The sequence below is a fragment of the Nothoprocta perdicaria genome, unplaced genomic scaffold, assembly GCF_003342845.1.
Source record: "Nothoprocta perdicaria isolate Ctin4 unplaced genomic scaffold, notPer1 scaffold_86, whole genome shotgun sequence".
NCBI lineage: Eukaryota > Metazoa > Chordata > Aves > Tinamiformes > Tinamidae > Nothoprocta > Nothoprocta perdicaria.
In genome coordinates, this window is record NW_020456154.1 from 2,950,210 (window position 1) to 2,976,052 (window position 25,843).

General features: G+C 41.5%; 1 protein-coding gene across 1 annotated transcript in view; it reads right to left on the reverse strand.

Moving 5' to 3' along the window:
• Window positions 1-25,843, reverse strand: part of MYH9 (myosin heavy chain 9) — a 69,503-nt gene that overhangs the window by 41,139 nt on the left and 2,521 nt on the right. The window contains exons 2-3 of the mRNA XM_026052243.1: window positions 12,716-13,068; window positions 7,029-7,185 (exon numbers count right to left, since the gene is read on the reverse strand). Coding sequence (XP_025908028.1) covers window positions 7,029-7,185; window positions 12,716-13,048 — 490 coding nt within the window. The 5' untranslated portion in view covers window positions 13,049-13,068. The remainder of the gene's footprint in view (window positions 1-7,028; window positions 7,186-12,715; window positions 13,069-25,843) is intronic.

A 25,843-nucleotide genomic window follows, 5' to 3' on the forward strand; every position in this document is an offset into this window, starting at 1 on the left:
ACAGGAAATTGGAGCCTACCAAAGAGCCAGCAACTACAAAAGCATAACTCTTAGACACAGCTCCAGCTAAGAATGACTCTATATATCAATATTCGTTCTCCATACAACTCTTGTCACCATGATGCAGAATTCAACTGCCCAGACAAGGGGCACCYTCCCCCTCCCGTTCCCCCTGCTTTTCTTTAAGGATCATTCAACACGGGAGCGCTGCACAACTTCAGGCAGCACTTGCCTTTATTCCACTCTCCGTTGTGCAAGCGCCGCACTCAGCGAAACAGAACGTGCAGGGTACCATCGACTCGGTTGCTTACAATAACACAATCAAGAAACTCCTGATTAAAAGAAATCTGCATCTGCTTTTCTATCCTAAACAAAGTCGCTTATTAAAAACAATCCAGAAGAACAACTCATTAGTTAATTATAGCAACATTTCTGTATTTCAGAGCAGCTGGCAAGGAAAGGTTTTTTGTCTAGGCTCTGCTTCAGCTCTCATTATCACAGTATTCAAGCAATCATAAGCTGCAGCCTCAAGCATCCACAAATTCAGAATGTGATAAGGTTCTGGACTGTGGAAAGAATGAGTTAGATATTAAGGTCTTTTTTAAACGTGGTCAATAATCTAGTGGTCTAGGTTTACTATACTGCTGTATAACTTAAATTTGAAGGATATATCACATTCCGAATTTATGGATGCATGAGCCTCATTCTAGACTGCTTCCAGGACCTCTCAGCATTTGCTAAAAACACAATTAAACCAGAATTTATTTTAACAGGAGAGGCATTAAAAATAAAACCCAGTTGAATATCCTATTACAAAATAACCGAGCTGGGTAAATTCTGGAACTGCTGTGGTCCGGTACGTTGGCATAACTGACAAATGGAGTCCGCACCTCCTGAGTTTGTTCTTAGATGTTTCGAGAAGGAAGCGGGAAGAGGCCGGGAAGCTAGAAGAGACCGTGCAGCCGGCCCCACACCTCTCGGATCCCCGCGGTCCTCGCAGGCCTTTATCAGCCACTTCCTCTGCGTGCGTTTGGGGCCGTTCAGCTCCATAAAAGGAGAAGTACTGTAGCCCTGGCCGCTGCTGACATCACCCCTGCAGGAAGCGGAGGGGAAGGCAGAGCCTTGGCTTRCGCTGCCCTGCCTCGAGCTGACTCATGAAGGTTAAAAGCTAACCAGAGCTGGCGGGTACCACCCACCGCCTAACCGCGGGGAGCAGCGCCTGGCGGGAGAGCGGCCGGGCCTCTACGTTTCCGTTACCATCGCTCCTCCAGCCGTGCTCCGAGCGCCCACAGCCCTTCAGCGACTGCCTCAGCATCAGCTGGCTCCCCGGCCGATCTAGAGAGCTGACTTCAATCGARAGGCACTCTCGAAAGCACACGAGTGCTTCCAGCGTGCCATAGTTTCACACCTTCCTTCCACGAGCATCTCTTCTCATCTCAACGTAGCCTACATCCTTCTCCCCTCACTGCTCTAACACTCGAGGAGCCCCAGGCGTCTGTCCCTGCTTGTGCTATTAAGAATAACCTCCTCAGCAAAAATCTGATCAAATATTTGCACAGTGGTGCTTGAACCTACACGCTGGTTCGAGTAGGATCAGAAATGAAACACCCCAGCATGGCTCCAGTGCCTGCTTTTGCATTATCCTGCAAGGCACTGCCTGGGAGAGAAGTTTCAAAATGCTAATAGCCTGTTATTAAAATGAAAAAAAAAAAAAATTAAAACGAATCAAGGATAAACATAACACATCCAAGACAGCTTTCACAAGCATAAAACTCTGAGAAGTAAAAAAAGGGCAATGTCACTTCAGCTGTGAAGACCTCTACAGTGTCAAGATTCAGTTTTGCATTTTCTGAAGCTTAAGCACAAAGGAGAAAAGTAAATTTCACTGGAAGAGGAAAAAAAAAGCATAAAAAAGAAATATATTATCATGGGTTAAATGGAGATATTTATATCCCCAAACTATTTAACCAGAGTCCATACGCACTTCTCTAGCGTGCCATAAACAGGAAAACAAGTTAGCTTGCAATTTTAGGTTACACAAATGTTTATGAAATTCTGACATGAAAGAAAAACTGATACACAACCTGCAAAAGCTCAGGCAGCTCGTGAGGGTGTACGCAGAGACACTGACAGCAAGGGCAGCACTGCTGCATAAGCCAAGAAGGCAGAAGAGTCCTGCTCTGGTTTAGAGGAATGAAGCAGGGAGGGTGTGGTGACCAGCGAGACACAAGTGGGCAACAGCCTTTTTTAGCTCCTTGTTCTATTGAAAACCATAGTCCAAGACACAGATTTCTACAGTTGCATTCAGAAAATCTGAATTCAATGCATGTAAAACATCTCTTAAGGAAATCAGAAACTATGCATCTTTTCATGCTGTTTGTGTGCAAACACCATCAAGTAATAATCTTCCCAAATCACACTTAACATTGCCCTTTGCTTTAGGAATTGAGACAAATGTAAGAAATAAACTAGTGAATTCACAGACTATTTTCCATTTGTTTTAGTGGAAACAGAGCTTGRCCTTTACATGCAACTTGAAAGAGATGTCTGTGCCCCTACCAAATACCTCTGTCACTCAGGTGTCCGTGACTGCACACAGCTTATGAGTAGAAAATAAATATGACCACAGGGACAGTGTAATGTACAGTGCAGCACAGCAGATCACTACTAAGAAGCAAGCAGCAAATGAAGAACTCAGAGCAATAAAGTTAAAACAGAAGTGCTCTGCTAATTAGGAGACTCCAAAATGGCAAATAGAATATTTTGAGTTCTATAGGCTTGCATGCAGGACTGTTTCTTGTGAAAATAATAGCTGGGTCTATGTCCATGTGAAGAAGCATGTGATCCATCTTACAGCAGCTAGCACCCTTTCCACCTTTCAGGTAACAAGGCAAATAAAAGCCCTGACTTGGATGTGAAGCTACTGTACTTCCAAAGTTCGCTTTTTACATACCAAAGCCAGAGACTAACTCTTAAGTGAGTATCAGCAAGGTACTAGCTGCACAGGCTTCTTTACAGACTAATCCAGCAAGGTCAAGGAAGGTTTAATCACTATATAACGATTTTAAGAGTTTTGCTTAGTGAACCATTACAAGCCCTGCATTGTCATCAGGAGAAATGGGAGTGAGGGGAGAAAGGTGCTGTTTATTCCCTCTCCTACCTGTCCTGTTATTCAGCTGGCTCAGCARAAAGTAAGTAGGCAGAGTGCACGTTCAAAGGAAGGCCTTTAAAGAAAGCATTCCAAGATAATCCCTGCTGTTCCAAATAATTACACACGTTTCACAAGGACAGGGGCATTAAAATGGCTATAATGGAAGTTATAGCTTACATCAGGATTTGACAGAGAAATTTCCTTACATGAATTTTGAACAGATGAAAGAAATAACTGGACTGCTTGAACAGGAGATCTTCAATAGCTAGGAAACATGTGCTGCTTTTTCCTAAAGAGAGCCCCTGGAGAACAAAAAGTGAGGCAAAGCACTTATCCCCCCTGTACCTATCTGCTGCCTTAGACTAATGATTTGTTTGCTCAAGATACCACTCTGCTTACAGCCACTAAGCTTCAACTTTTCAGTGCCAGAAAGTAATTCCTGTAAAAGCAGGCAGATAGGAGGTTTCTGGCATCCAGGTTACCCAGGGAACAGGAACATTAAGACAAATGGTTGTTTGGTTGTTTTCTTAAAGGAGAAAAAAAAAAAAAAAAAAAAAGTGTTCCACATTTTTCAGTGTTCTGCTCTTGAAACACATAAGCTATCTTGAAGGACCACACAACAAAATAGTGTTAAAATAGTGTTATCTTATTTCAGGGTTCCGGTGTCTTCAGTTTTTGTTTTGAGGGTGGTAAAAGAGGAGGAAGAGAGAAGGAAAAAAAGAAGGAGAAAAAATGCCACTTAGGTACATTTTCCATCATTTTATTGCTTTATGGAAGAGTCTTGTGAAGTTCAATGAAAAATACTTTAACCTTTATTTAGTGCCACAAATATTTTTTTTGATTGAAGAACTCAGGGCAGATATAGAGGAGAGGACCAAGTTTACCCATAGCACCTGCATGTCCATCTGCATGGACATCTGAAAAGGGTTAAGTATTTTCTGGATTTACAGAAGCTGAAATAAAACTCTCATTTCTCTCTCCTTTCCCGATTCCCTTCCAGGCCTTTGAATGGCCTGCTTATCAGGATACCATAAACTGACTAAAAACTAAGTAAAAATCAGAGTCCAAACCGATTAACGTTCAAGGCTTTTCCACTCTGTCAGCTTCAAGATAACTACAYCCCGTGCTGGCAGGAGTCTGAGTCACCAGCTTGCTACCCTTCTGCAGACCATGAAGGATTCCCTGTCTTCTGGGCTCTGAAAGGAGCCCAGGGCACGACGGTCTAATCCTAAATGCCTCTRGTTCATGTGGCGCACTGGCCCCTTTCATCATCTATTCTCAGTGCAGATTCCTGCCATACCACTGGCTGCATCAAACCTCCCCCACAGCTAAGCAAAACTGCCAAAGAACAGGAATGTTGCCTGCCATGGCCCTCGAGGCTGGCCAGGACCAGAGGCAGGGCCACAGCCTGCCCACCTGCCCTGCCAGCAGCACACGGGAGAACGCGGCTGTTCACCTTAAAGAGGTTTTGCTGCCTTAATTCCATCCCAAGGGCTTCTGCTAAGACATGCCTTAAAAATATGAAGCAACACATATTCAAAAGCCCTAACAAACCTAATTAAATAGGCCACAGSAAGCTAATTCAAAAGCTAATTGGGAACGACTGTGACGTCCAAGCGTTCCAAGGTGTCGGCAACTRGATTCCTCAGGCAGGCTAGAGCAGGGCTGGTGCAAAGGTCTGGATAAGCGGGGCTGCTGAGAACACAGTGCAGCCACAGCCAGAGCGGTTCTGGGGAGGGTRCGGAGGCCTAGAAGCAGCTGCAAGCACATCTAAGGCCAATCCTTTTTATTCCTCCCTTGCTACTGTTTCCAGAGCAGATGGACAGTTAAACCCGGCAGCAGGGCTCAGAGACTTCCTGGTGGTGGCAAAACGGAGGCAGAGCAGCCGGTCTCTGGCTTTGTGCACCAAAACAATTCAAGTTTGGGATTTCTGAGTTTCAGACATCACTCAAGCAGGCTGTGGYGGAGACACTTTCTCTTTCGAAAGGGAAAGGAAATGCCCACTTAGATCAAGCACTAATTCTGGACTGTTATTGGACCAGGGAAGTTACCTGTCCCATACTAAGTAAAGCCCTACAGCTGCCTGGATATCCCTGCAGCACATGATGGGCCTGGCARGGTTAAAGGACACCTTGCATGCACAGGGCGTTCCAGTTAACTGCAGATGGCAGAGGACATTTTCAGTCTTATTATTGAAATACCAGAGGAATTTTCTGAYGCTACACAGAAGAGATTTCCTTCTAAAGAACAGTAGCTTTGCTAGGGTTAAGTCAGTAGTTTGTTGAAGGAAAAGGCACTTTGCTACTTCAACTGACAAGGGGTGGGCATGAGAGAGAAGGAAGTAATAAAGGAAGTGAAACAGTGATAAGAGGTCTAGGGCAATCCTGCTGCCCTGTATTGTTCAGAAGGTGCATCTGGCCCCATCACACAGACAAAAAAAATCCAAATCCAGCTTCAAATCCAGTCTTCAAAAGAAGTGAGGTCCAGGTCCACAGATTTTTTTCCCTTCTCAGGATACAGCATTCCTTTCAGAAGAAGATATCAGCTGTGTATCTGTATTTTCTCAATGGCTGCCACATCTTCAGCACAGTTCCACCAGTACCGTGCCACTGTTCCTCTGCAATGCATCCATACGGTTCATCCTTCCTTATGCGAGCCATGGCTTCTTTCAGTATAGCTTAATATATCCACCACATTAGGTCTCCCACATGCTCTGCTCCCCATGGCACTGTATTCAGCGACCTTTCTCAGCATTCTCCATCTGTAAGATTTGCTTAAAGCTGCTAAATTGGGCAAGCTGAAGTTTTTCTTTTTCCCATTCCRTTTTGAGTAATTGCTACCGCCCTTCTGTGTTTGGAAATGCAAGCAGTGTAGAAGGCAAGATAAGACAGATTTCTTTAAATCTTAGACTAATTAGAATTTTAAAACATGGTATTATTACTTCTGGCTTTTGTTCAAAAAGCCAAGGCTAAAGACAARACAGATACCTCAATCATCATTAGTAGCCATCAGAAAAATGGACCAGTCGACCTCRTACGCACTGTGCCAAATCAAACTGACCACTATATCCTTTAAGCACTATTGAACATGTTCTTTATATAACCCTGCTACAAAGAGGGCACAACACCCCCATGCCTGAGCACTCCAAGTATCCCAAACACAAGCTTCAGCTCTGTGGAAGACCAGGCTTTCCTCAGAAGGACAGATACATACAGCACCTTCAGAGCCTCAGAAAAGCAACAGAAAAGGCCAGAAAAGCAACAGAAAAAGGCCAATCTGCTTGTTTCCTTTTACTCCAAGATTTATTGGAGTAAACAGATTTATTTAGCACTATTCGGTAAGTTTTATCCTTAACAGAACAAGACTGCTGGGCAAAAAAAAAAAAAAAAAAATCACACTCAGTAAAACTACCACAGGCCATCACATGTCAAAATGCCAAGTTACACTAGGCTCGTTTCACCTGACCAAAACTCAGTAATGGGATTTTTATAGTTTTGTTCAAGGCTCCCTCAAACAAGAGGCACACTTGCCCGGCACGGCTGTGGTTCCACAGCCTTGCCACATGCAAKGGAAGGAGGATTCACTACCGCAGCTGGAATGGGCTCCTCTGAGCGCTCCGCCTTCACCAAGTCCCCTCCTTTCTGTCCATATTGGCACTTGCCAGAAGCTTCTGCACCCTGCTCCAATCCACCYGAAGAGCAGAAAGCTGCTCCCCTGAGCAGGTACGGGTTGGGTATGGGGTACCTGAGAGCAAGGCCAAGCTGGGCAGAACTCTCTTAACAGCAGGGAGCTATTGTGTTCTACAGGATTTTGACTGCAATGTTTTGACTTGATTTGTGATTTCAACAGAAAAGTCATCATCTCAGCCAGCACTCACCTTGCATCATACTCCTGTAAGCCGTGTCTGTGATGGCATAGATGTGAGGGGGCATCTCATGCCTCTTTTTGCCTTTGTACATTTCCACTATTTCTTCTGAGTATATGGGCAGGTTCTTGTAAGGATTGATTACGACACAGAACAGGCCTGAGTAAGTCTGGAAAAAAACAACAAACAAACAATAAGGCACGAATTAGAATTTTGTATCTTGTGCTTTTTTGGAATTGGAWTTTTTTTGTACGTTACTTGGGAAAAAGAAAATCAGTCTTTAAGTAGTTTTTTCCAGCGCAGCCATGTGGGATGCTTCCCACTAAGCAATACTAGAATCTGATCAACAGCTCAAGTCACGTTAATTTGGGTGCTCAACCTTTCCAAATATGCACAGAACATCAACTGACAGATTAGTCATACTGGTATCATACTTGTCTATTCAGTGGCAATTAAGAGTCCAGTATGGTGGTTTTTCCTCTCCTCAAAGATCTCACATCTTTGTCAAGTGTCTCTTTGGCTGTGTAAGGTGGGCTTAGCTCCAAAGAAAACACATTACTTTGTGTGCTTCCTCACACTTGTTAAAGCCTACTTGCTATAGGGTTGTCTGGTAATTGTTCAACTACAACTTAGTAAAACTTCAGGAATTAACAAATCACTTTTTCTTTGACCAGAAATACTACAGCTGATGCAGGGAGACAGCAGGAACCTGTTCTCTTGCATAGGTGGCATGCACATTAGCACCATGTACGACATTTTATTGTCTGTACACAAATGTTTTCACATGATGTGAGATTTGCTAAATAGGGGAAAGAACAGATAACACCAAACGATGATGTATGAACGTCCAATCAATTTTTAAGGCCCTAACATATTCCTTGAATAGGAGGCAGGATTATTTGCAACTGAGCAGGGTGATGACTGAAGTCACTCTGTAGAAAATAAACTGGACACCCCTCTCTCCCTCTCTCTCTTTGAGAAACTAGGTGATTTTTTTCCTTCTATGCAGCATTTTTCCCTCCACCTATTCAGTGAAGAGTTGGTCCCCTCTCCTACTGCTTTAGTCAGAGCACTACTCCAATACAGAACACCCAGTGAGATTAATCTTAATTTTTCTCATTGGAACTAATTATGACTACTCTTTGGGGGTTTTCAAATCCACTGGACTACTCTGAAGTTGGTGTTGACCCTGCTTTGAACAGGTAGCACTAGGTGAACTTCCAAAATCCCTTCCAACCTGAACACTTTCATGATCTATGTGTAGCAAATATAGCGAGAACTGTGCTCAAAACTGGAAGGCCATTAATGCAGGATAGTTCYGAACTGATCAATATATGAAACAGTAAAGTATTTCATGCTTGAAAAGTCAGGAATGCTTGCTGAAGTTTGCTTTTAATTCATCTCAAGGGCCAATTTATGAGATCTGCAACAACAAACCTTAATTTCTCAGCTGAAAGCCATCAGCTTGAATTCTGCAGTTCTCAGGCTGGACAACTGTCAAAATGCTTCCACCAAAAGCATCAGGCTTACATACACACACAGACACACAAACAAAAACTGCAGTAAAGACGAGAAACACAAAGTTGATACATCTTTGAGGTCTGGATATTTAAAAAAGGAAAAACACACACAAACAAACATTTTATTTGCAACAGAAATAGCAACATAAGATTCTCAGAATTTAAGAGCAGCATTCCAGGCCTGACTCTGAGGATTTAGAAGCATTCCCAGTCCCTGTCAGTTCCAGAAGCTGCCATTTGTAACATGTGGATACCAGAAGCTTTCTTAAGCAACTTGCAGTGCTACCAGAAAACTGATTTTTCTATTGCTGCCGTCTTGCTTGCTCCACGAAGAGTGTTTTGGAGTTGCAGAGAGTTCTCCACAATGAACATTTAAGACTTAGCCTCTATGCCCAAAGATTAGACTGCAGTAATCATAAGGCTGAAAAGAGCATCTGTTACACAGTTTAAACCTGAGTTCTCTATGTGCTGACAGCACACTCTATATACAGAGCAATTCACAGTAATTCAGACACAGCTTTCACTCCACCTGCCCCAGAAATCATCTTCTTTACAGGGATTTAAAGCTTCCTTTCCCAGACCCCAGTATAAACTACCAGGAAAGATTTTTAGGATTCTTTTTACATTTTTATATTTGAGGATTGCCTTAATGGCTTTCAGAGAAGGTTAAATTTCTTTCCAAAGAAGTAATCTATAAAAGTTAGACAAATGCCTTTTAAAACAGATTTTAAAGCTCTGGGAATCTAAACTTCAGAGAGACACTTTAGTCAAGTTATRTTTGAGATATTACAAAAAATAAAAAAGGCAGTACACACTTTCCTTATGCTGGCACAAGAACAGCTGACATTGGAGTCAACTGAACTTTTAGAAGAAAACATGCAATTTCATCTGAGTGCTGCTGAACAAAAAGAAAAACCCTCTAGGCTGCCAGTTTTCCAGTTGTTAACATAAACAACCATCTTACAGCCCGTGCCATGACAACAGCTACATGCACGTAGCATTTGGAAGAATATGTCCTACTCAGCCTTTCTTCATTCCCCAACGCCCCAATAAAACTGCACTTCATGCCATCGACCAAAACTTCTCCCTCCTTTGAGGAAATTGAGTTAAATGCATGTTTCCTTCTTCTGGGGCAGTGGCTGCATGTGCTTCAAGAAAGGAGAGCAAAAGAGTGGCTGCAAGTAACACAGGAGCAAGTAACTCTCCACAGGGATATAAGCATGAGCAGAGCTTGAATTTGTGCTTTTCTTCTGATAAAAGAGAACTATCATTTTCCAAGCATGATTAGTGTGAAGGACCGATGCTGGACTGAAGCAGTCTGCCATGCAGAAGAGCAATTTAGAAAGAGGGAAGCATCAATGCCATTGCACCACTGAAGCCACGAAGCAGAGACACAGAAGGAGCCATCACCTTCTAGCACCTCCATTTCCCACTTGAGTTTAGCGAACCCAAACCCAGACAAGAGTGTGAGGTGATACTGGGTGTCCAAAAAAGATGGGCAACAAATCCTGGCTGGAAAAGGTAACTGAGCAAGAACAGCATGTGGAGACTACTGCTCAAGCACCCTAGCAGAGCTATTTGCAGGGAGCAAGTTGAATTACAGTAAGCAGAGGCTGCCAGCCCTCCCACAGGGAAGRCAGGAGTCATCCCCATCTTGTTAAAGTAAAAATAAAGGCTCCTGTGCATAAATCCCTTAGCTGGACGCAAGGTCCCGGTTGAAAGGATCATCTAGTGCAGTCATAGTTGGCTTCAAAATCTGTACTTTGCTTCAGACATCACTGTCTCAAAACAGAATTCTGGCATTACCCCTTTCACTGCTATTTCCAAGGACACAAAGGGCAAATGGGAACTGGTTTTATTTTTCTAATGGCTACACTGRCTCTGAAGAGCTGGGAGGACCATCTTCAGCATGGGACAAAAAGCTGCCTGCATCAATGCAATTATTTTCTAGCATCCATTAATTCCAGTGAAATTGTTGAAACATGCAAGACTGAGCTTTGAGCTTTATGCTGAATCCCAAAGAGGTGGGTAAGAATATTTATGCTGTTTATCTAAAAATAAAGCATTCAGAATAGAAAGGGTTAATATGAAAGTTGATCTGTCAGGAAGTGGCCACCACAGAACCCATCAGCACCTGAGAGCAGCAGATTGGAGGGGCAGCCTGAAGATCTCAGTTCCCGAAATGTCTGACACTCCYTGCTCCAAATTTCCCTGCACTGGCCTTAAGAGCTTCCTCCTCCTTTTATAAAATGGATAGACATAAAAAATGTGATTAAAAAAATCCTGCTGGCAAGAAAGAGAGTTTAGTTCTATTCTTGGCCTTTCGATGTTTATAATCTTTCCAGAGCCCTTTATGCTAGAGATGCATAAAGACATTTCCATGTATTCTCCTCCTTTCAAAGGATTAGTGATCAAATGAGAGCCACTCCAAAGAAAGTGTTCTAGGGTCCACACTCATCTCCTGCCTTGCTAAGAACTGCTGACAGGTGAGATGAGGCCATTTCACAAGCACAAGACTAAGATTCTGTAATAAAGCATTACTATGTTTGGTATACAGCACTGAAGGCTGAAAGAAGGCCTTTTTAAAATCATCCTCCTTATAATCCAGTTAGAAGAATTCAATTTATTACCATCAGAGATCATGTTGGAAATTTCAGAGGATGTCTTGCAAGACATGTGAAACAGCCCACTGCATAGTGCAGTAGACTTTAAGAWGTTGAAGTGTTTTCAGCAACTTATTACATAACCTACCAATGTTTCCTGTTCTAGGAGCGTTGCACATTAATTTGATCTTGCACATCCTATTTCATCACAGTGCAAAGATGCTTCCCTCTGATTCTAAGTTTAAGTTGTTCAGCTCAGCCCTAAAACACTGTGAATAGATTTGGACTAATGGCCAGGAGTTATTCCACAGCACAGAATAACTGCAACAAGCAGCATCCACATTATGTCTGTCTCGTAATCTTGACATTGGCAAGTGGAATTCGGGACTAAATTTATACCAGCCTTGCATCATCTTCTGATGATTGATGCAGCAGTTGCCTACATGCTTCTGTGCCACTCCAGAAGAACAACATTAGCCAGACCCAGAGTTTCTAGTTTATGTTCCTGCTCCTTAGCTTAAAAGTTCACAGAGGCTTCTATGKGAAATGGGCACTCAGGGGGAACCCCTGCCATGTGCTGCCCCTGCCAGGGTAGAGATCACTTGCAGCTTGCCTCAAAAGACATCTGAGTAACAGACCATCTCTCCCTTTCTGTACAATGAGGTAATAAGCATAATTAATACATATGCATATATGTGTATATATTATATATACACGCACATTCTGGCAGAGCATAAATGAGCATGTATTTTATGCTTACTCTGCAATACCTACATTGCAGAAACTTTTTACTTGTATTAACAATTCCAAATGTCAAGAGGAAAAAAAAACTGCACATGCTTTCCTTCTAAGACTGCATGAAAATATATGTATACATATCAAATGCATTCTTTAATAGGTCTTATTTTAGGGCCATTGTAAGCTACTATGCAGATTTCCTAATGTCTGGAATTCCTGATCATTAGGCATTTCTACATCCCTCAGGATTCCAGCTCAGGCAGCCCTATTTTGATTCTGATTTTGATCTGAAGATCAAACAGAGATTGGTTTGAGGGAGGACGTATAAAACAGGAACGTGTCGCTTGGTGTAAGTAGTCACTGCACTAAAATTTGACATTATCACCAACATTCCAAAACCCGCTTCTTCACCCTCCCCTATTTATGCATTTTGATATCTTAATGAGATTTATTGGGTGTTGGTTACGACTGTTGGTAACACACAGGTATGATGGCTAAATATCAGGCCTGTGGTTTTTTTACTGTTTGGTTCAGTTCAGATCAGACTTCCTGTTTACCCCCTTCTCTCACTTTTTACCCAAAGCAAGTTAAATGATATTCAAAACACATTCAGCAAATGAAGATATTAAAATATACAGATTTACCACAGCATTTCTTTAAAGCTTCAGCATTAACTAGAGTGAGATTGGCATAGTTCAGTGAAAAATTCTTAAGCAGAGGGAAGAAGCTAAGTCAGGCAAGAGCTATGAAAGCCTGACATACAAGTGGGAAGTGAGTTCACATCCTGTAAAGTCAGGAACATTCTCCCCCCTCCCGCCCGACAGAGATTATTACTTACATAGATCAGTCCAGAGTAGTACCTCTCCTTCAAGTTGTGAAGCACAGAAGCCTCATTCAGGCACGTCAGCTCTGCCATGTCTTCCACCTTAGAGAACTTGGGAGGGTTCATCTTCTGGATGTCATCCTTATTTATTTTCACTTTCTTCCCATTCTCCGCCAGTTCCACAATGGCCTCATCGCCTACTTCTTCCTTCAGGCTGGCTGCCTCAAAGCCATTCTTCTCGGAGGGAACCCACACCAGCTTCTTGGCTGCCCAGTCAGCCTGAGTCAGGGGGTTGTTAATGATGTTTTTGTCCACATAAAGGTACTTGTCTGCATCTCTCTGCGCCATTGTGATCTCCAATTAGGGACCTGCACCGGAGAAAAAAAAAAAAATTAAAGATTGTTAAAGCCTGCCAAGAGGGTGGGGGAAAAAAAAAAGAAAAAAAACACCACCAAAACTAACAAATTATTTAAAAAATAATAAGCATTTGGAAGCCATTATTTGGCAGACTTTTTGCTACAGCCTTCAGACGACCCTTCAGCACATCAATTGGTACAGCTATTAGCTCAGGAATAGCACACTAAGTGTTCAATCTACTTCAGAGTTTACTTTCTGTTGCTTTGGTCTAATAACTGAGGAATTAAACATCTCAGCTCCTTTGAAAAGCCATATATGAGTCCAGACAATACACCAGATGCAGCTTGTTCCTAACAGCCATTGTAGACGATGTGAAGAAACCAGTTAAAACAGACACTAGATACTTTCCACCACTTGGTTAGCAGCAACACTCAGCCCACCCCACTCAGCATCTGTTCTCTAGCCCACATTCAGCAGCAAAACACCTCAAAGATACTTTAGCCAAAAAAAACACAGTCAGGAAATTTTACACACAAAAAGTAATAATAATAATGCGTTTGGGTAGAGGAGAGGGCATCACCACTAGAAGAGGGAGATTGTGAGAGCACACTCAGAAAGTGGCACGTGGCTTTCAGTGATTCTTCAAAGCCCCAACGCTGCYGCCAAGGGGCTTCCAGGTTACAAGTGGGCAATTTAGTTGGTGCCATCCAGAAATCCTTGCAGGCAATAAAGGGCTGCATGTATCAAGGCTCATTAAGCAGCTAACAGCAGCCTCTTTATAAGGTCCCATAAACACCAGTGCTCAGCTCCTTCTTCATAAAGGTATCACTGTCCTTAATATATATATTTATATAAATATATRAATAACCTAGATAGAACATAGAGCTCTACCAGCAAAAGGCAAGCAGCGGGAAATGCAAATATTATTCRTGTCATGAAAGGCTGTCAGGAGCTACAGGGAGAACATTTCTGCAGAACACACTCATGTTCACAAATAAGTTTTGCAAATCAAATAGGTGAAATTTAACTGCAGATACCCCAGASAGAGTATTGAGGGCAGGAGGAGAAGCCATGTCTGTGAGGCCAGAAAAACATCAGCTACAATAGAACCGGGTACAGATCCCCACATCAGTCACTTGTAAGAATGTAGGGAAATTCCTTTCAAAAAATGTATCACTGTAGGTGTTACAGCACTTTGTGCAAGAGACCATGTGGACAGCTGTATATCCACAGCAAGGAATTCTTTAGCAAAGAGAGAAAATTAGCCCCTAAATAGTCCTTGCCCTTTAGCCAGAGTTTCAAATTTTTGTCATAAGCCCCCTAGGAACCGGCAGACACCTATCCCACACTTTCCCTCATTTTTCCTTTCCCACAAGATTTGGGACATTTCCATTAATAAGAGTTAGACTGAGATGGGAGCAAAGAAGAGAGAAAAGGGGTGGGGGGGGGTGGGGAAAAAGGCATCTCCTTAGATAGAAGATCAGATAACATCAGAGCCTAGATTCAAATYGTGCTCATAAAACCCAGCCCTGAAACAAAACCCCCCTAACTTCTGGGAAAAAGCAACATGCCTATATCAAGGAAAGCAAAGAAAAAGCCCTCTGGGAGCCCGGAGCACACGCAAAGGTAAATTACAACTGCCTTTAGTCAGATGGCTGGATAAGATGCAGCAAATAGAGCTCACATGAGGAGCAGGAGCTGTCAGGAGAATCCCAGACTACACCACAATAGCTGCCTTGAGAAATAGATAGGAAACCGAGAGAAAGAGAAAAAAGAAAGAAAAAAAAAAAAAGAGAGAGAGAGACTATATATATATATATGTGTATATATATATGGTCTGTGATGCTGCAGAGCACTGAATGCAGGTTGTGGTCAAAGAGTTAAAAAGGGAAGGGGAAAAGAAAAAAAAAAAGAAAAAAAAAAAGGAAACCAAGCGCTCAATTGTGCTCACAGTTGTATCAGGTTTGGCAAGACAACAGCTGTGCTCTACCCTCCATTACACAGTTTCCTGCATAAGCAACTCCCAAGAATCTAACCAGTTGCCTTTTTTGGCCATAATCTAGCAGGACACAGAGGCAGGGCGCTTGAGCTAAGTTCAGTTTCATCATTTCCTGAGGAATCCAAAGTAACCAGCCCTCTGAAGCATCCTACATTAAACTGAAACACATTCCTGACTTCCTTGCTGCTCATGGAGTACATGCATTCAACACACCTTGCACATTTGTTCTGGGATAAAGACTRATTGTTGCAGGATAAGAGAGATATTAAACCACAAGAAATCTCCCAAGAAGTATCTCCAGCCAGTGACAGATCCTAATAGGATGAGAGAAGGAGGTAACTACAGGGACTGAGCAAAACACAGGAGGAGAACCCCCGAGTTACCACATCTTCACCMAGGCTGCATTCTTCAGCCTCTAAGGAATGATTGTATGGAATCTATCCCTTTTTATTCCCAGAATTGGACTTAAAACCATCCCAGAAAGAGGATAAAAGGCCTAAGATGGCTAAAAATGTTCTAGAACATTTAACATCTAAAAACATGTTCTAAAAATCTCAGAAAATTCTTAAGATTTTTATACCAGGAGTATAATTAGAGGAGATTAAAAAGATGGCCCACACATTTTTTAACAGACTTTTCAGATTTTAAACAGACTTGAGCATTATCCTACTGTGCAACTGCACCAACGGGCTTTATTCCCACCAGCACAAACCCCTTGTGCTCCAGGACAAGGAGAACCCACTGGTATCGGAGCTAAGAAGCTGGAGGATCCCACCAAGGTACCGTGGCATCAGTGCTGGTCAAGGCTGAGGTCCTCTAAACCAGCAAGGGGCCTCTAAACCAGCAAGGCCACAAACCAACCAGCTATTCATTTGCCTTGGTCAGCAAGAAGAATACCAAGAGAAATGAGATGCAGCACCTTCCATCTAACAGCCTTCGTGTTCATCTTGCTTTCTCATGCTGTGTTTCACTGGACATTTCTAGAAAACCCTCAAGTAGTCAAGTTGGCCAGTCCTGCAGCTTTACAGCAGCGTTTTTCCGAACGCAAGCATTTTAGGAACAAATTAGGAAGCAATTTGTTTGCTTGGTGGTTTGCATTTTGGGTGTAGATAATTATGTGGGGCAAGGACATTTATCTTCATATGAATATTGTGCAACTGCCAGATGAGAGTTGAGGATACCATTAACAATATTCTTTCTGGTACTATAGTAGTCTATAGGTACCAAGGAGAAAAACAAAAATTGAAAATGAAAAACAATAGGCTGGTCCAATCTCACTTTAGAGAGCTATTAATAAGAGAATAAGAGGACATAATGGGTTAATAGGGAAGTGACTACAGTGTTTCACTTTTGGAAACAATACTAGGAAGACAACATTTAAACTCCYAAAAAGGATGGCCCGTCTTCCTTCTCTGGCTGGGTGTATGTAGCTTTTTGGTTTCCCCCCGCCACCCTTCTTTCCAGGTGCCAAAAACCAGCCGTCTTCTTCCACTTAGCCAGCTACATAGGTGCCACCGAGACGTCATGCAGTTACAGATGAGGGGAGACGGAGCCTGTACAGTCCCGAAGGGAAGGCAGSGGCAAGACAGTCGTAGTACATAGCCAACCTTAAAAAAGTTTTAAAAAAGTCAAGAACCCTTTACACACATTTGCCTGCAGATTCTTTTGAGACGAGTGAATTAAACTTGGGCTTTTTATTAAGACACTATTTCCTTTGGAGGTTAGGTAAGTCTGACCATTTCACTGCAAGAAAATCATAGGGACAAAAGTTTACCTTGCCTTTCTTGCAGTTACAGCCTTACGGTTTGTGTCAGGAACTTTCACAGGCTTCTCTCCTTATACAGTATCAATATACAGTAAAGTATCAAGCACTTMAAACAAACAAACAAAAAATCTAGAAACAAAAGCCTTGTCCTGCTTCAAGAAAAGCTGCCTCTACTAAGGCCCCTTCCTCTGGATTACAGTGTTTACAACTGCTGCAAGTATATCACGTTATCTGTTTGCAATTTAATTTTCCAGAACTATTTGTATTATTCCCCCTTCCGCAATGTTTACTCTCTCAGCAGCCACAGATTCGTTGTTCCGGGACTGCACCGCTGCTCAGTGAGATGAGCTTGGCCTATCTTAAACTACCAAGGTAATGGTCGAAGCAGAACCAGAAACCATATACTCAAGAGCATCCATGGCAACAGCTTTAGTACCACGTTTAGTAACAAGTACTACAGTACTATCTAGGCAATGAGGGGCCTTTTAGTAAGAATAATCCAAACTGTCATTTAACTGGGTTTTAGGCTTTAAACTCATTTCTAGCAAAGAGAAATTACTACATTGGGATATGTAGCTTTAATTCAAAAGCATTTCCCTATTTTAGTTAATTATATTGAGGAGATTCTATAATGTTTATGAAACACTATGGAGGGCTATGGAGAACATAAAATAACCAGACAAATGCACCATACACATTCCAATTTAGACCATTATTTTACATATTTTAAGTTCTAAAACTTGGAGGCCACGTGAAAAGGGTATATGTGGATGATCAGGCCACTTTTTCTGCATGTGTAGTAGTAAGAGGCTGACAGAACTTTCTGCAAATTCCCATGGAATGATTCCACACACAAGACCTGTCTAGCAGCCTTCACGCCAGCGCTGCAAAAGGCTATACCAAGTATAAGGGTGAGAAAAAGAATGAACAGCAAATAGCGCTGCAAACACATTTAGACTAAAGTTAATTCCCTTTGTTTATACAGATCACGTTTCTCCGGTGTTTCAGGGATACAGTTCACAGGCTCTTCTCAAGCCTGGCTCACCTTCCGCAGGTTGCGACAGAACCGTCTGCATGAAAATCCTTTTGACAGTGAAAAGGATATACACCACTTCTACGGGCAAGACAACACTTCTGCACTAGATAATTACAGCATTACTGGACAGTTACAGGTCTATTTATTACACCTAAATCCTCAATGAAGAAGCTTSTTTCTTTGTTAAAGGAGATCATTAAAAAAAATCTAACTTTGAGAAGTGGCCAATGTTAAACTGTATGTTTGAGAAGGATTCCTGGCATATGAACATTACTGATCAAACTCTGATCTGATAATACTTGCCTTATTTTTTGCACACTCTGCTATTTCACTTTCCCCAGACAGCTGAATATAGTTCACCAAAACAGCAGCAACAGTTGCACTTCAGAGCAACTGAGAAGTACAATGAGACCCCCAGCTAAGTGGCCAGACTGTCTACAGTAACCATGAACTGACAACACTAAAAAACAAAGCAAAGATGAATTCACTAACAAACTCTTCAGGTCTCAGGTAGCTAGGAGCGATTAGACTCATGCTTTACAGCTGCATATACCAGGGGACTAATGGGAAGGAAAACTGCAAGGTTCTCTAACGTAGATTTAATTTGTAAGTAATGCCTATAGGAAAGCTGAAGTCYGAAACATTAGGGCTGAGAAACAAATATTGAGGGGTGGGGGGGGRAGAGGAAGGAAGAGGCAAAAGCCATCAGGAAGCCGAGACAGCYGAACTGGTCGTATTTACCTGTTTCTGAAGCTCAGCAGACTGTGACATACAGCGCCCGAGGCTTCAGACAAAGCTAAAGAATTCTAAGTTTCAGCTATCCTGCTAAAGAATGCAACATCAAGCAAGCACAAGAATTTAATGCTAAGAGTCCCCCACGTGTAGTACTTMTAGTCTCCTGAGCAGAAGCATTGATACACTTACCCTTTTTGTTCAGAACGCTGGGCTGCCACAGAGACTCATTTCTTCTGCTTCAGCTTTATTTGGGATTCACAATGGTCGCTATGAGGCTTACTCTAGTTCACTGCTTTCCTCTCTAGTCACATTCTGACGCACACACTACATTGTTGAAAGATTTATTTCACAACTGGAATGCAGATTGCTGGCAATTATTGTTGCAAATTCAGTTTGACTATAGTGCTGCCCAGACTTGCCAGCCACCATGTTTATTAAAGTAAGTTAAACACAAGGTACAGCATTAAAGTGCCTTCTCTCTGTGCTTCTAGAAGGAAGAACAAGGAATGTGTTTATCTAACGTATAAAGTGATACCTGCATTACAAAAGGTGAACTGATCTACCGATCAGACTACACCTTAGAAGAAAAGAATTGAAGGGGACTCGACAACTTCCAGGTGTCCTGAAGGCATCCGCCAGGTATCTGCAGAACAAGGAACTTGGAAAAAGTGTTTCTCAATCGCTGTGCAGCCAGTTCTCTTAATCAGCTGCCAAGCATCACTTTCTGATGTGTATGGAACAGGATTTCTACATTCTACTCTAACAGCTGACACAGGAGGTTTGCTCTGTGAAATGAGAACTTCGGGGCAAATTACGAAGATAATAGGTCATACACAAGTAAGGCACCATCAGCTTAGCAGTCTCCTTTTCTTTCTACTACTGAGATCAAGATTAGATCCACGCCACAGTCAAGAGCTGCAAGGACAGCACATGTGAACACAACATGAATTACTGCTAATCTGGAAAGGCCAGGCCCAGCTAATAAGACAGTGACTATGGGATAGCATAGGCTCCTCCATGGGTTATACAAGCACAGAGAAGATCTTGGGCAACTGCGGTGCAGGCCATAAAGCAAACCTAACCACCAGCATTACTAAATCGAGCTGGGTTAGTGCTGACGAGGACAGGCTTGCCCAGGCTTTAAGTGCACCTTCTCCCTGCAGTGAGACACAAAGACCCATTCCCACGTACGGGGCGCTGGGGAAGTTAATCGGTTCTATTAAGCTCACACGCGCATTGCTTAAACAAACCAAACACTGGTTTAGGGAGGGGGAGGGCAGCCTTCGCTTAATTTCAAGGCCAGTCTTTAGCATGACAAAACTCGGCTGGCTGCTACCCAACCTCATTCACTTTGAATAAATATTCAAAGTTTACAATCCTGCATAATACACTTTCTGCAACTGTTGTTTCTCATTAGTGCACGTACAGTACATGCCTTCTCAGCAGAGCAGAGAATTCCTCTTCCAGAGACATTATGCCCACAAGGAAAACATTCCAGGGGGAGAATACATTCTTCATGACCACTTAGCAAAGTAATCCTGCTTAAGGAGACAGCTGTAGTTCAGAGAACCATTGCCCATCCCTGCTGTTCAAGCCGTTTTGCTGGAAGACTTGTTTCAGGAGACTTCATGGATGGCAAAAGGTCTGATCAGACGCACAGACTTCTCCAGGGACGTCACATCCAAGGGGAAGAAAAGGGAACAAAAAAAGAAACGTCCCAAGTTTTATCTCAAGGTCACTTTTCATCCCTTCACTAACATTCTGATTTATGGCTAAGACGATATCTGCCAAGAATTTGGGGACACATCAGTATAAGGCAGTCTCTTCTGTCTATGTAGAAAAAGATACAGTTTTATATAAATTATATCATTTTCAGTTATCACTCCTTATCATCCTTACAGTTCTTGCAGCACAAAAGGAAAAAAAAGGAATAAATATATCTACTTAAAACAGAAGGGGAAAAAAATAGAGCTCACTTTCAGAGATGACTATTTTACACGTATGTGGCTATGGATCAAGTCATCGGAATGATTATTCTTGCTTATGTTAAGTGCAAATTTGTTTCAGGCTCAGCATCCGTAATACTAATTTTCTTCCAGCTCATGCAAGAATCAAGGAAAAGAGCAAATATGAGTGACAACCAGTTTAAAAAGGATTATCTTACACTATAGTAGGAATCAAGCTTTTCTAGATGCTGACAGCTCATTCTACCATACTAAATTATGAGGGCGTGCAAAGCTTCTGCTAWGTTTAATACTTTTATTCTCATTTCAGATAGTTCTGCTGGTCACCATTAGTGGCAGCTACAGAAACAGTTGGTAAAACCTCTGGCACGGGAAGCAAGCAGCCACCCTTGCAGCATTTGCCTGCCCTTTTCTACCTGTGCAGAGGGACCCACCTCTGCTTCTGAAGGGTGATCTTGGAAACTGGGAGCAGGGAGCAAGGGCCTTTTGCTGGACAGCAGAACAGCCACTCCTCCACCGAAGGGACAGCTCGGTAGCCTTAGGCTTCAAGACACAGGCAGAGGCCAAGTCGAAAACGACTTCACCGCCATAAATATTAAGTTCAAGAGGGATTGAAAATGTTGAAATACTCCGATTGCAACACTTCCCTATTACCTCCAAGGTCTTGCAGAGTTTCATGACCCCCTACTTAGCCACTGGTCTACAGAAAGCCCTCTGAGCCACACAGCATCCAAAGAGCATTTGCCTGCTCCGGACACCTCAGCCAACTTCGTAGCTGGTTTCCCCTTTTCCCCACCTCTGGTTTCTTCTCCAAGTATCAAATATATCAGACTTTAAAAAGAAACAGCATTAAAACACATGATATTTTTTGTCATTTTAGAACTCACCCAACCATGCTGTCCTGTCTGCGTTTCCTGAGCACTGATTTCTATATTAAAAGGGAAGAAAGGACACCCACTCTTCAATTTGGAGGAATGCAAAGGTACTTGAAGCAGGAATTCAGCCCGAGCTGTTACAGTTAAGGCTATATATCACCAAATGTTTTCTCCCTTCTGTAATTATAGGAAAAGCCATCATATACACACACACACACCTCTCCCCTTTTTGGGGGGAGATGGTGGGGAGATGTAAATTTCCCTAAAAGCAGACTGAGATACCATGACATTGCACTAGTCTGGTAGTAAATACAATTTGGAAGAGTCTACTGAAGTTTGCCTTTTGCTATAACAGGCTAAGATGAGGAAATACTAAACAAAGCAGCAGAAAGRTTGATGTATTTCCTCCATAATTAGCAACATTTTCCACAACCTAACACAGCACCCTGTTGTGCCCTACTTCAGTCTTTGCAGACCTCTTCCCTTCACCTCCAGAAGGAAAGAACTGAACCATTAATGCAGTTTTCTTTTGATAAGTAATAATCCAATGCATTKCCCTGGTTCCAGCAGTTAAATCTACATCAAATTTTTAGAGCTTTAAAGAATTAAAGTCTATTTATATGAATCTGCTCAATAGGAAAAGCTTAATATTTGGAGGGAAAAAAAAAAGAGAAGACTAAAGACTAAACGCTTACTACATGGAGAAAGAGGAAGAAATGACGATGTAAATGTATATGCTCATATTACACAGAAAATACCCTGAAAGCTTATCTTCAGAAGTTATACCAGTCAATCCATTAAACCTGAGAATTTCCCTTTTAAAGCAAAATTACAGCTAATGCATCTTGCTCAACACATTCACGTATTCTTATTTTATATTCCCCATAATACACCACATTAAACTTCAAGTTTAAGTTAATAAATGCTATTTGGGTTTGGAAAGAGCTGTTAAGATAATTCACATCTTACTGCTTTAAGAAAAAAAAATCGTTAGGATCAACTATTAACATTCATACTGTCACACAGCCCAGAAGATAAAATGTAAGTGAACTGGTGTAAGTCACAAATTAAGTCACAGTTTAAACACATCTATCATGTCAGCTGAGTTAAGTCTATTTCTGTCTTATTTGCATTTATATTTTTCTTTAAGAGAACAGAATTTCTCGGTCAGTCAGCAGATACATCAATTTGAAATGTGACAGTTTCAATTATCCCTAAATACCTAATTATTATAAATAGCTACCATATTCCTACATCCATTTATTTAAACAATTCTATAAAATCTGAAAACATGCTGCTTGATGTCAAAAAACAGAGAGATATTTGTATTTACTGTGAAAATTCAATGGAAAGCAAAAGACATTCAACGGTTATCTGTAGAAAAAATAAAATCAAATTCTATTAAACCCAAAAAAATATTCTTCTTGAATTGCTTTAAATGCACTTATAAGCAAAAGGCAATACAGATAACAACGATATTCATTGACTTTAAATTAAATTGACTATTTCTGGATACACTCTGGGTTTTTATTTTCCCTAATTCCATTCCTTTTGACTTGCTCTATTAATTACACATTTAAAAAAAAAAAAAAAAAAAAAAAGTCAAGGAAAAAATATCTCTTATAAATTTGAAGTCCTAGATGATTAAGCTGTAACTAAAGTCAGAGATTATTTTTCTTCATCCACAGAAGAAACTGTCAAAAGCCAATTTATCACTTCACCAACTGGTTCCAAGTGCTTAGCCAGGCACTTCCTCTTCCAGTTCACTGGTTGGATTTCAAATTTACACTGTGTGTTTGTTGCCAAATTCTTATACTTAATCATTAAATATATAGTCTAACATGTTTTAAGCCATGATAGAGGCTATCAATTTAGAAAAATGCTATTAATAAAAATTTGTACTCATGCTTCTCTCAAAATAATTGATCTATTGATTGMAAGGACAGCAACACTGCGATCTCTTGTACTAAACAGCAAGCAAAGCTGTAGTATACGAGTCCCTTCCTAAAGGGCTTATTGACCACAAATTATTTTAGAATTYTCTATTCCAGCCAGAAAGTTCATTGTTACCTATGGAACTGCTTGGAAGGCTGTTTGAAGTTACATTTATAGAAAAAGATTGAAGCCTCTACATTTTTTCTGCGGGAACAATTCAATATTTCCATGTTTTTTCTCAACTACTTAAAGCAAATCTGTGCATGTCAGTGAAATTTGTTGGACTGAGGGTAGGACAAGTCTGACTGACTAAAGATAGATCACTCCAGATAAATTTGAGCTCTTTTAGTTAAAGTAAACTCATGAAGTCTTAACCTTTTTTAAAGGTTGAAGATACTCTCATCACTACAAACAATAAAAAGGGAAGTAAACTATTACAAGAGCATGCTTTAAATCTTGCATTTTAAACAGGAAGTTCCTAAAAGGAAGGGGGGGGGAAAAAGAGAGATTATACAGGACTGTCAATGTTAAGCTGTAAAATGGGTCTAACCCTCTTTTCTTATAAATTTGAACGCCTGCTTTGCTTTCATTCAAATCAGAACTCTGGTTCAGTGTTGAGGCATACATTACAATGGATTTCCTGCTGAGACTCATTAAAATGGTAGCTCTTGATGAATAGAAGTATTCATCAGTTAAGGGGATTTTATGATACAGATTTTCAAGTTAAGTTTCCTTCAATATTGAGCATAAGCTTCCATYTACTGTTATCACTTATCCATGTGGCTTTATTTCCTACTGCCAGTAGAGTTAGGATATTCACAGCAGGAGAATTTGAACCTTCTAGTCACAAAGACAAGGAGAGGGCAAATGCTATATACAAAACTCRAGGGGCATAAATTTCATAAAGAGGTCATGGAGAAAAACCACAATGTGTGGCACTGTACTTCTGAAACAAATAATGCAAATGTATTAGTGTTGCATGCAGACAGGTTTAATGAAATAATCTGCAATAGACAACCATGACTATCAATTTTACAGTGCCTACTCTGCACTGTTAAAATAACCAACTTAGTAGCCCTCACTCCCATAGTATCATGCAGTAAAATYAATCACAGCTCTGTTTCTGGCAAGTTGCATTTCCTTAGACTTTTTAGGATGCTCAGAGAAACATTATATTCCCTTGAGCTGTAGCAGACTATATACAGGGCCATTAAAAAAAAAAAAAAAAGAACACCAAACCACCACACAACCACACAAGAACTAGTCCATTATGCTGCACAAGACTGGGTTGGAAACAGGTCAGCAGATGCTAAACTGCTAGGATAGCAAGAGAAACCAGTACCGAGATTATTGCTTCAAGAACAAGTTCTCACAACCACTTACCAGTAAGACAGAAACAAAGGACAGAGAGAGACAGAAGAGGAGGAGGGGGAAAGGGGAAAACAATTAAACCTTGGCGTGAAGCTAATGCTACCCTGTAAACTGATGCATTTCATTTACAGGACAACACACATTTGCACCGGCTTCCACTGCAGAACCCGCATTTGTGTTACTGTCCCATCACACAATTCAAATCAGGTTGGTAGTTTCCTGCATCTTTTTACACAAGAACACTCCGTTACAAGTATGGTGTGCTTAAGCTGAAAGGCAACTTAAGGTATAAGGTCACCAAGCCACCACAGAGCTAGGGTAATTGCCAGCAAAAACAATGCTGCTGTAGGCAATCCTGTGCTATTATAGGCTTCTTACAACCCACAGAAGACTAAACGTCAGGCACACAATTTCTCTACTTAACATGCAAACAGCTGTGCCTCAATTATAAGCTGAGGAAAACAAAGACTAATAAGCTATTTCTACAAGAAATCAAAGATAAAAATGAATATTAGAGGGCGCTGAGCACAGGGTAGAGCTGAATAAACAAAACCATATTAAGTCACACAGTTGGCTCCAAGGAACACCTCTTAGCAGAGCTGCACGCTAACTTTGTGCCTCTAAGGTTCACTTTAGTCATCACTGAACTCCAGCACGTTACCCAATAACCTGAAGGYAGCATACAAGAAAGCACAGGTAAGTAAAGCAGGTGAGGGGTATAAGACCTTAACTCTGACTTCCCCTTTCAGGAAATCCTAGATTAACCATAAGGTGCCTGGACCTCCAAAGGCCCATTTGAAATGGCACTGYATTACATTAGATTCTAAGTGATGTGATCCTGGGCAAGATGCAGGGCCAGGGGTGTAGGATGAGCAGAAGATTCAGCAGACGTCAATATGCAAAGGTTTCAAGTAACTCATTCTACTCAGAACAGAAGCAGAAGAACTCTGAAATCGGAGCATGAAACACATTCCTTCTCCCAGCTGCTCAATATCCTGCTATTCACAGAACAAAGCTGGATTTTAGGATGCAGGCCAGCTACTTCATATTTCAAGTTTACTGAGAGATTATTCTCATGCAGTTACTAGCCGTGCCTGCATACTCGC